Below are 11,878 nucleotides of genomic sequence, written 5' to 3'. Positions count from 1 at the left end.
TAAAAATAAGAAATACAAATTTCACTCTAGAACGCATACTAAGAAAAAATGCACAATAAAACTATAAATATATTACTTTAATAAAATAAGTAAAAAAAGCTAAAGCTTTACAATATGACTTATGTACATATTCTACTTATATACAATACAATAACAAAGAAACTCATATTCAAATAAAATTAAGTTAACAACAATATGATGGAAGAAAAATTACAATATCAACATATAAATCAAAAATAAAAGTTAATTGATTTGTATCAATTAACTTTTATTACTTTTTACTGATAAACAAATATAAATTAAAAGAAAAGAAAAATGTATTCATTTTATTTAATACATATAAATGTATTATTATTTTTTAATTATTACTTAAAGAAGAAATTTTATAAAGTATAAAATGTTTTCCAGTACTACAAGACAAAAACAACAACAAGAAATTAAAAAAAAATGAGAACTGAGTTTTCCGTTAACATAAATATCCCCAAGTAAAGTAAGCTTTTACAAAATGTTTTTATCATATTTTTTATGTTGTAATTAAAAAAAAATGTTATAAGTTCCTTAAAAAATATATGATTATTTTTTATTAAAAAATATGCATGTATATACTGCTTTTATAAAAAGAAGAAAACAACGTAAAACAACATTCGACTTATTTTTTAACTTCCAAATATTTGTATGTATTCCCCAAATGGAAACTGCAATATTTAAGAAAATAAATATACATATATCATACTTCCTTTATATCAAATATATAAAATTTAATCTTTAGTAATATAATTAAGATTATACACACACACAACTACTACATAAATATAGTCATACAAACAAAAATATATAAAGATAGTACATCATACACATATATATTCATAAAATAAATATAAAGAAATCAATGTTATTAGCTATTAAGAAATAAAATTTAATATATATATAATGAAATTATAAAAATATAAATAATTGCAAATAAAGCATTAAATATATACATATATATCACATCACTGCATCAAAATGTAATATGAGAAAAAATAAATAAATAAAAATACAAAAAAAAAATCATTTCCTATTATTTAATTTTGAAGATGTAGGTATATATTTCAACTACCATTCTGGAGTGTACACAGAAAGGCATTTAGTAACTTGTGTAGTAATTTTAATAAAAATCGCCATTTTTTGTTGCATGAACTCATTATGCGTCACGGCTCTAAATCGGTAAACAAAAATTTGAATCTTATTTTTCTGTATTGGCTAATGTGATTGGGCCAGCTCTTTCCGACGGTAGATCCAAATGCTGATTCTAACAGTTGTGTTTTTATTTCGAGTTTGGTAAGAGAGTACAATTATATCGGACCAATTGGTAGGAGTTGACTGTAAGCCAACATGGGCAAGCTCGCCTGCTTGTTTTCCCCTCTGATAATATCCATGAAACCAATAAAGACAAAGGCAATACTAGTCAAATGTAGCTTTTGGATTTATAATCCACAAATACGGTCATCCTGCCATCTACATATGTTGCGATGGGTTTAATTTATTCATGACTAGAATCTGAAATACGCTGAAGGTGAACCTTCTTGACGACGTCTGAGGGTATGTCTTCATATGACAAGCATTCATTCATCTTCGTTTACTTACACAGATGGCTTGTGAAAGAGCATTTGCTCCGTTAGCCGAGCTTAAACAAGATTTCCAGGCGCGTAGATCTTTTGCGCAGTTCTTCCTACATTTTGAAAGGCCGTATTCCGAAATGTCTTCCTCTTGATATTTCCATCGAATTCGTGGTATTCCCCTTCTACGTAAACCATTAGTAGGCTCGATTTTATATGCCTTTTGAGCTGGGCGTCCTCATCCATTCTCACAACATGACCTAGCCACCGTAGTCGTTGCAGCTCGATACGTCCGATTATGTCGATGTCCGAGAATAGATCGTACAACTCATGATTCGTTCGACGGCGATATTCACCGCCAACGCAGATCGGTCCATAGATAGATTTTTTCTCTCAAACACACCAAATGTTGCCTCATATGTTTGCGCACGTACTCATGTTTCAGATCCATCTTGCAGAGTTAGTTGTAGGCGGTACCGAGGTATATAAAATTTTTGACTACCTCGAAGTTGTAGTTTTCAAATTCCACAGTTGGTCCGAAAACCTGAAATACGCTGACATGGCTAGGACTTCCTCTATCTTCGAAACGTAGGTAGTATGACAACCATCCAGTTATCTTGGCTAGGATTGACATTCCCCGAAATCGAGGTATTGGTTTTTTTCCTTATTGGATTATACGACAGTTACCATTTGACCAGTACGTTTCCACGACATTCCTTATAATATCCATTCTGGTAGTTTTTCTAATTAATGCCGTGTCTAATGTTGCATCCTGCACAACTTTGATTATTTCCTATGGTACAAGTAAATTTAGTTTTTCTTCTATCCATTTCTACCGCTAACAATCTGCTTTGCTTTCCAACCAGTAGAACTCAAACTATTGTCTCCCATTCCAACATAAAGTAACATCTCATTTAAATTTAATACGCCTCTCTATTCTGTTTAAAACTTTTAGGATCTGAAGCCGACAGCGATTCTTTGGAACGTCAGAATAATCGGCTTGTCGGCTAAAGTAGGCGTACAACCAGCAGTTACCACCTTGGAAGAGCCCACATCATCAACGAACACTGTCGACTGCCAATGTTGATGACGGATGAAATTGATTTTTTTGGCTTAGGATTCACTTTCTCAAATTATATTTATTTATATTTATGTCCGCAAGTAGCGTTCTATGTGATGTGCGTGAATTCACGCTTGTTTTTATGATCGAACAGAGTCCGAGGTGCCAAGAGGTTCACCCCTTTACAACTCCGGAATTATTAAAGTACATGAATTAAAAAGTTTTGGATTTCTTGATCTGTCGTTGCAAACTTTTCGTGATATTAAGCTCCAACGTTTGTTTTCGCGAAAGCTGTGTCTACGTTAATGTAAAAAATGTGTAAAAACAGGGTAAGGCAACCTATGTTTCTTATGTTTTTCTCCGATTTGTGACTAAGTCACTCATTTCGCGAGGTACGTGATAACCTTTTTTCGAATATTTATCTGCATCTACCTTTAAACGATGCTGACATTTTGAAGCTCGATTTTGAGTGTTTTTAGAATTTTTCTTCTAGTTTTAATGCGTAATCACGATTTTCCAAAAAATAATTTTTGGATTGTTGTTGAATCTGAGTTTTTTTACAATTACGTTCAACTCAGATTTTATAATTGTACACCAACCCTACATATATATGATATAGATGATTGTTGTGATAGATATGACAAAAACCAGTTTTGAAATGAAACGCACAAAAATAAATAATTATATATTCAATATTTTATTATCACAATACGAATTTTAAAAAAGAAAATCTGTACAAAAATCATTATTAGTATTCTTATTATCTTGTGGTTGTTGTGGCCAATTGTTGACTTGGAATGCGTTGTTGTTGCTATTGGTAGTTACTTGAACTTGGTCAGTTTGAAAATGTTGCAATTGTTGCTGTGATGGAATTCTTTGTTGCATTAAAGCACCATCAGTATTGAATATTAACATCGTTGGGCCATTAGAAGAGATTAAATCACTTGATGATGTCAGATTTTGAGCAACAAATGATGATGTTGAATGATTTTGTTGTTGATGATCGTCGTCAGTCATATTTGAAGAATTGGTTAGTTTACGAAAGTTACGTAAATTGTCACCAAGGGTCGAATCATTGTCTGTTGTATTAGTTGATGTGCCTGGTGAAGAATTGACACCATTATCTACCACCATACCACTTTTATCCAAAATTTCCGCATTGCCGATTTGCACAGTGTTCTCTGTGGCGTTGTGTTGTTTCATACTTATATTAAGATTGTTATCATTCGAAGCACCACTATAGCCTAATAGAAATAAAGGTTATTTCAAACAACAATTTTTTAGGCTATTCTAGTGATTTTTTTATTTTTTGTTATAATGTTTGGTTTTTGTTTTTATATTTTAAATCGAATCGATAAAACTTATACAAAAATATTTGTACGAAATGAAATGTTAACAAAATTGTTGTTGTTGTGTGGATATTCTTAAAATTATAGCTTATATAGTGATTGGAAAATTAGAAATGAAGAGTGATAAATGTATGCCGACCTTAAAGTATTTTACAGTCTAAATAAAATCATAAAAAGGAAATTATTCGTTTGTCTTAAAACGAAGCAAAAATTATACATATAATCTAGTGTAGATTTTGATGTAAAATGTAAACTTATAAAGGAAATTAAATTGACATAAACTGTGATGTTTTTTATACAGGTTTTTTGTTTTATTTTCAGGTCTTACGAATATCACTGGAAGAATCATCTTGCATCATTGTATTTTCACTTAGTAGATTACGATCACACTTTGTTGCCTGAAAAAAGGATGCATTTTAATTAATGTTAGTGAATTTAATATTGTAGAAGTTTTCACACTAATGTTATGTATTGTAATTATGTATTATGATATAATCCAATGTAATGCCAAATTAGACGACCTGAATAACTTTAAGAATGTAAATGTGTGCTGCAGACGTTTTGCTTCTCATACCTTAAAATTTGTCAATAGAGAAGATGCTTATGATACATCTCATATTGCGTTCTTCAGAGAAATGTAATTTGCTGTCCTATGGAAGAAATTGGGCATCGAAAAATTAAAATATCAAATACAATCATGGACTTTCAGCTAGAATATGAAACAGATATGCCGAGAAGCGGACTAAAAAGAGATTGCGATCAAAGAGATTTAAAACGTAACGACTATTTTCAATACAGAAACAAAAGATCCAATGTCAGGCCATAATGCGAAGAGAACTGAATATGCTGAAAACGAGTAGAATACTGAGTAAAAAATGGATATACAATTTAATAAACATGTACATAATAGTAAAGCTAAAGTTTGAAGCCATCAAATGCGTCCAGAAGCTAAAGGAAAATGAACTGACTTCGTTCTTTAAAAAAGAAACAAATATTTAAGTTGAACTTATGATATTCAGTGTAGTTAAAAATTATCAGCCTTATTCTGGATATTCGCTAGGGAGATATCTCGCATGTACAAAATTTTCGCTTTCACATTCTCGCCTTATTCTGAATGTATAGGGAGACGCAAAAAATGCGAGATGCGGATTCGAGTTTTCGAAAATAGTGGTTGAAAAATAAAAAAATGTTCATTCTCCTACTCCCTGTAATCCAGAATACCTAATTTTTCCCCAAAGCGGATTTTTTGCTTTCGAACTTCATTCAGAATAAGGCGAAAGCGAGAATGTGAAAAATTCACAGGAAAATGTTGTTCAGAATAAGTCGAAGAGGAAGAGCGAGTAAATCCACATGGAATTGACATCCAGAATAGGGCTGTATATAAAAATGTTGAGGCTTGAAAGCAAAGTGCCACCCTTTCCCCTATGGCGAGTCGTTAATCTCTTATGGGTTCCAGGACACAGCGAAATTAAAGTTAATAGATTACTGATGAACTTGCTTGAAGGGGCCACATTCGCTCGATCGCCATTATACAGTTTACGAAAACTAGATGCAGAACCAGAAAAACCATCTATCCGGAGTTTTCACGACGTAAATCTACCTCACCTCTTATCACTAGGGTACTTCCCTTAAACTTACTGTAGGAATCATAACTGATTACTGCAGACTTGGGGCTCTCACCTCCAACTGCCTGAATTATTATCATGTAGGGGAATATGGAAGATGGGGAAGAACTAATCTCTCCTGTCAGTAGCTTCTCATAACACCAGTTAAATTTTTCAGGATTTCATTCTGACAAGCCGAATCGTACGTTTCAGCACGACTTCTTTGTTTGCGATCTAATTGGTGCCTGTGAATGATTTAAGGGCATATAAATCAACTGTATGATTCTTCTGACCCACCTGGACCGGATATATGTAACCTGTCGGAGGCTATGACCAGCATTGGTGACTTAATCATTGGATGTGATGCCAATGCCCATCACTTCCTCTGGGGTAGCAGTGACACCAATCCAAGTGGTGAGTCCATATTTGATTTTATACTTAGATATAATCTTAGGATATGTAATAGGGGCAACACAGCAACGTTCGTAAATAGAGTGATATCCGAAGTCATTGACATGATTCTCAGAAATGTGGTCGACTCTGGGACTACGAACTGGAAAGTCGTAGTGAAATCAAGAAGGCTAAACGAAGCGGCCAGATTTCGCTGAGTAATATCTAAAGATCCGAAATCTATAGGTAGTATTAAGCGAAGCGACGGGAGGTGGACAAACTCCAGCAGAGGGATCTTTAATCTTCTATCATCAACCCACTTCCCTGGTTGTATGGATCATAACGACAAGTTGCGGTGTGCACATCGGCATACGGTTCGAACCAAGGAATAGGGGAGTTGATAGAGAAAACTATAAGCTACCCCAACCTTGTATGGGCAATAAATAGCTTTCAACTCTCCAAATCCCCAGGCTCATGTGGCATTATACCGTCCATGTTGCCGATGAACGAGTATTGGTCACTCTGCAGAGTATTTTTAGAGCTTGTCTGCTTTTTCGTACATGTCGAATCTATGGAAAGAGGTAACGGCTTCCCGAACCCCGGGGAGCCGAGTCATAGGCTACCTAAGGATTATAGATCAATTAGAGTTTCTTCCTTTCTACTTAAGACTTTAGAAAGGTTACTAGACTCTGTATTAGAAATATTATCAAGCCTACATCAAAGACAAATCAGTAGATACTGCTTTACATGAGGTAGTCGGACACATCAAGAAGAATATGGAGATCTCCAGATTTGATTGATATACTGCTGGAAAGCAGAATTATCAATTCGTCCATGGGAGAGTGTTCCGTGAGGAAATCTGTCAACGGAGGCACACCATAGCCTCTACTGTGGTTTTGGTGATAAATGAGATACTGCTGAAATTCGACCACCTGATGATGAATTCTTGCTAGTCGGTGGGAAGTTTTTGCCGACTATTTCTGACGTCATGCTGGGTGCTTGTTAACTCTGTTCAACTGGCCACACGACAATGGTCTTGGCGTAAACACCATGACGATAGGAATGGTAATCTTTCTTTAGAAGAAAAATACCTTGATACAGTCCTTGACCGCAAACTAACGTGGATAAGGAATGTTGAGGAACGCGCTAAGAAAGATCTAATAACACTCCATTCGCGCAAGAACTTTATAGGCAAGAGTTGGGGACTAAAACCAGAGATTATACACTGGCTGTATGTAACGGTATGGTGGAAAGAAGTCACTGCTGGCTAAAATGAGTACTGTACAGCGATCGGCGTCGATCCCGACTACCGGAGAGATAAGGCAGCCTTGAATGCAATCTTGAATCTCTCTAATTTCCACCATGCCGTCTATGTGAGGAAGAGCTGGAAACAACTGAACATATACTTTTTAGGTGTCCAACGGTAAGTGGCAGAAGGCACAGACAATTCGAAAATACGAAATTGATAATCTTGTATTCTTCTCCGGAATAGACCCCAAACAGATCCTAAGGTTTGTTAAGATTTTGATATGGATAAAATAAACAGCTTTCTACACTCTAAACTATCTTTCCTCTCTTACACTCCTCTCTTTTAAGGTATCAAGGCGTAGCACAATGGACAAATGTCTCTGAGTGAACGGCTATAAACAAGGCCCATATCTCCGCAAGAAATCGAAAAAATGTAATGACTATCCCCGACCGTGCCTCATTTATAAGGAGATTCTGTCGCGTAGTCATTGTAGGAGTGTGACCCTAGGAAAAATCCCTAAAAATGTTTTTCTTTGCCTGTATATATTCCAAAACGTTTGTAAAAATCTCAAATCAACAGCCATCCCAAAAACTGTTGAAAATAATCCACAACAGCTCCTTAAACTTCAAATGTTCTCATTTGGGTATTTTACATCATTACAGCGAAGAGGCGTTCCGTCATTTTACACTTACCTCTCGAAATTTATGTAGATATACACCCAAAGGTTCTACATAATTATCGAAGCCCAATGTTGCAAAGGCATACAATAAATCGTCACCATTTACGGTCTTACGATTCTCCGACATACTACGTTCGATAGCCTCCGACGTAATGAATGAAATAAACTCCGAAACACATTCTTGTATACACTCACGGGCATCTTTGGCAATTTTACCGTTTTCTGGTACAGGGATTTTCATAATTTTTATTATATTACATATGGGCAGGAAGCGATCCTGTTCTCGTAGCATATAATTATTGGGATTTTGTCGATTATCTGAATCCTCATCTGGAGAAGGAACAAAATTATTTTGTTGTGCGTGTGGGTTTCAGCAATTGTGTGGTGTTCACTTACCTGCAGACATTTCTTCATCTTCGCGTTTGATAAATTCATCTTCACGTTTAATGTATTCATATTGTTGAGAATCATTTGTTGAAGACATTTTTTCGAATTTTTGTACAAACTTTAAATATATTTCTATTTGAGAAAAATATTTGGTAAAATGTTTCAATTTTCTTTCTTTTGCTATGATTTTGTTTGTTTGTTTTTGCTAATGTCTGTCACACACTCATTTTCTCTCCCTCTCTCTCTCTCTAACTACTGAAAGTTGTCAAACAGTATATTAGGGTTTATGATTTTTATACAGCAGTGTTGTATTTAAATTTTATTTTTTTAAGTAATCGATTACTTTCGACATGAAAACATAAAACATTTCACTTTTATAAAATAAACAGAAAAAATTCACAAGTTACAAAGAAATGTAATAGAAAAACAAATAATTTAAATCTACGAAATAAATAACATGAAACATGTTGACATAAAATTAAATATTAAAATACTGACAAAAAAATATAAAGTGATGTAAAAACTTCACAAACAAACATTCATCGAATTCAATTCAATTCATGCCTTCGATATTCTCATTACCATTGACAAAACTTATATTGGAATTTTTACGCATTTGATATAAAACTTGCATAGAATTATTATACATGAATTCTTTTATAAATTCACGATTCTTCACTGCAGTCACAGAGAATGTATCTTCGTTATGGGCATTCGGTAAACTCTGTACTTTCGGTAATTGATACGAAATATCATCCTCTAGGGTATTTAATTTTGCCAATAAATAATTATGTAATGTGGCACATGTGGTAATCAAATTACAGGCATTGTAATGATCAAATGGTAATGTATTATTTAAACATCTAAAATATGATAATGTTTTGGAAATATAAGTACTATATAAAAAAGTTATGCTGAAAATTTATTCTTACCTAAATCGTGCTTTAAGTATAGAAAACGCTTTTAAATTAACATTTTGTATTTCCTTTAAGGCCATATTGAAGGTTTTTTGTAACGAATCTGCAGAATTGCGATATGGATTAATAATACCCGAGGTCAAGTGATAACCGCGATCAGCTGTTTTAGTTTAAAAGTATTATGTAAAAATTATTTTTTATTCTAAGTTCTTTTAATATAATTAAAAAACTCACCTACTAACCATGTTTTCGGATTACGTTTTTGAGAGTGTTTCATAATACCATTGACGTGACTACGTCGCCAAATGTGAGAACAGTGTGTACGACCAGAATATCTTGCATTTATATCAAGAAATCGGTAGTTTTGATCACATATCTTAAATAGAAAATAATAACATTTTGAATCATTAAAGTTCCTTAATGACGGCCTTCAGCAGATACACCAGAGTACAACAGTGACCTTACTTCTAATATTTTTAATTCATATCGAGTACGCGTCGTTGAGAGATGCCTCCTAAAGAGATGTCCTTCCTAGCAGTAATGTCGCCACGAAACACATCACCTACCAACTGTCCATTCAGTCTAACAAATCTTTTTATCATTGACTTATGGCTAAAACCAATAGAGGTTGCACAATTCCTTCATGATTTAACTCTGAATTTTTGCACAAACATTGTTAGTACTCCTAGGATGTTTGGCATTGCAAATGGGATATATCGGTCCACGTTTTGATGTAGCACCCACATAACGGTATATACCAATTTTCGAACACGTTTTCCACCCGAATTGGATGTATTTAGGTATTTTGGGTTCTCATACTTTTACACATCTCAGTACCAAAAATTATTTATACTGACCCACGTTTCAGGGTAGTTCATATATATCGTTAGCTAAAATGCAAAAAGGCCTAACTAATAAAAGCATAATTGTGTAGGAGAAGTAAAAAACTGTTTTAAATGAAAAATGTAAACATGTCAAAAAAAGTATGCCCGGCAGGGTGATATTGCATATGACGAATAATATACTAAAATTTTTTTTAACAAATTTAGATATTATTTTAATGGCAGTCATAACAATTGAGTAAAAATTTGAATTTTGTTGTTAGTTACGCCTTTTTGCATTTATCAAATAAACCCACTTGTGGTTACGTCTTTTTGTTTTTTGTTAATAGAAGCTCCAGACGTGTAAAACTTTGTCAATTTTCAATTTTTTATTAGTTACGCCTTTTTGCATTATAGCTGACACCCAATATTCGGATTTTTTCGAGTTTTTGGGCACGTTTTTAAGCCAACTTGGCTGTAATTTGGTATTTTGGTTCTCATTGTATTGCACATCTCTGTACCAAAAATTATTAATATTGACCCAAGTTTCAGGGTAGTCCCCATATACTGGTTCCCCCCAATATTCGGTATTTTGGACATGTTTTTCAACCGAATGGTGTGTCAAATCTCACTACCGAAAATATCGATCCCCGTTTTGGTATAACCCAATATAACGGTTCCTATCACAGTCCTATTCAATGAGCCTTTTCCTACATAAGTTTAGATATTTTGAATCTCAACCTCACGGTGAAGGGTATAAAAAGTTCGGTCCGACCGAACTTAATGTCGTGTTTAATGTGTTTATTGGGATATACCAAAGAGAGTTTAACGATGGTTCGCATCATCGGACATGATCTAGGTTTGGTAAAACTCAAAATAGATGTTCAATTCGCTTGATATTTGATTAAAAAAAATTAAATAATCTTGAGACTGTGGGGAAGACATATGACATAACCTAGATAAGGTAAACATATAATGATGTGCAAAGTTTCAATGAAATCGGATATTCGGTCATATAAGATATACAAGTTTTCAAAATGTTGACTCTTTGTGGAGAAGGTAATAGAAGTAGTGGACATATAAGTCACATCTTTAGGTTGTTCAATGTTTAGTTGAAACGTGATATTATAAAATAAATGTTCACCAAAATTTTGACCATTTTTGGGGGGAGGTACCAGAAGATATTCTCCATCTTGGAAGTTGATCTAGGTTTGTAATAATTTTTAAATGTGCACCAGCCGGTCAGGTAGAAAGACGGACATTTGCAAATGGACTTCAATTTGTCAGAAACGGATTCGGCCTTAAGAAACATAGAGTATAAATCCAACATTTGGATAAGGTACATTTTTGGCGTATCAAAGTGTAGGTATAAAATATATTGTTATTTATAATCACGTCCCCTAGAAGTACCTCTAGTAAACCTTTCAAAACTATCCGCGATCAGAACTTAAACAATACTTAATCCCTAAACTATAATTTTTTATCAAGTTCTACTTTTCCATACCACTTGCACGGCCAGCGTTGGACATAGTACTTTACGATTTATGTACATATGCAATTCCTTTTCGGGAACATTTAACAATTGTATGTTATAACAATCCAAAACTCCGACAACACCGGGTACACCAAATTTTTCCAAAAATTCTACTTTGTTTGTATGTTGGTCGTCCATTGAGCATGGAAATCTTAAAAATAAAATAAATTTAATAATTTAAAAATATAAATCAATTATCTATATAAACAATAAAAAATACCTAATATAATCCGGTGTTAAAAAATTAACAATAATTTCACATGTCTTCTGGATGGAACGTCGAATTATTT

General features: G+C 33.7%; 1 protein-coding gene and 1 long non-coding RNA gene across 2 annotated transcripts; both read right to left on the bottom strand.

The window, feature by feature from the left end:
* Positions 1-4,314: 4,314 nt before the first annotated feature.
* On the bottom strand, positions 4,315-8,419 carry LOC133326090 (uncharacterized). The gene is made up of 3 exons (XM_061534765.1): positions 8,326-8,419; positions 7,943-8,259; positions 4,315-4,405 (listed from the first exon to the last, which is right to left on the bottom strand). The coding sequence occupies exons 1-3, from the start codon at positions 8,411-8,413 to the stop codon at positions 4,325-4,327; spliced, it is 486 nt and encodes a 161-aa protein (XP_061390749.1). The 5' UTR covers positions 8,414-8,419; the 3' UTR covers positions 4,315-4,324.
* A 929-nt stretch (positions 8,420-9,348) lies between these two features.
* On the bottom strand, positions 9,349-11,572 carry LOC133326092 (uncharacterized). Its single transcript, XR_009754179.1, has 3 exons — positions 11,559-11,572; positions 9,468-9,609; positions 9,349-9,393 (listed from the first exon to the last, which is right to left on the bottom strand). It is a non-coding gene; the product is annotated as an uncharacterized LOC133326092 (long non-coding RNA).
* Between the last annotated feature and the right edge of the window lie 306 nt (positions 11,573-11,878).

This window comes from Musca vetustissima, unplaced genomic scaffold, assembly GCF_032173495.1.
Source record: "Musca vetustissima isolate MV318-11 ecotype Yass unplaced genomic scaffold, APGP_CSIRO_Mvet_v1 utg12302, whole genome shotgun sequence".
In the NCBI taxonomy this organism is placed as follows: domain Eukaryota; kingdom Metazoa; phylum Arthropoda; class Insecta; order Diptera; family Muscidae; genus Musca; species Musca vetustissima.
Note: the sequence above shows the minus strand (reverse complement) of the source record. Positions and strands in the feature narration are given on the sequence as shown.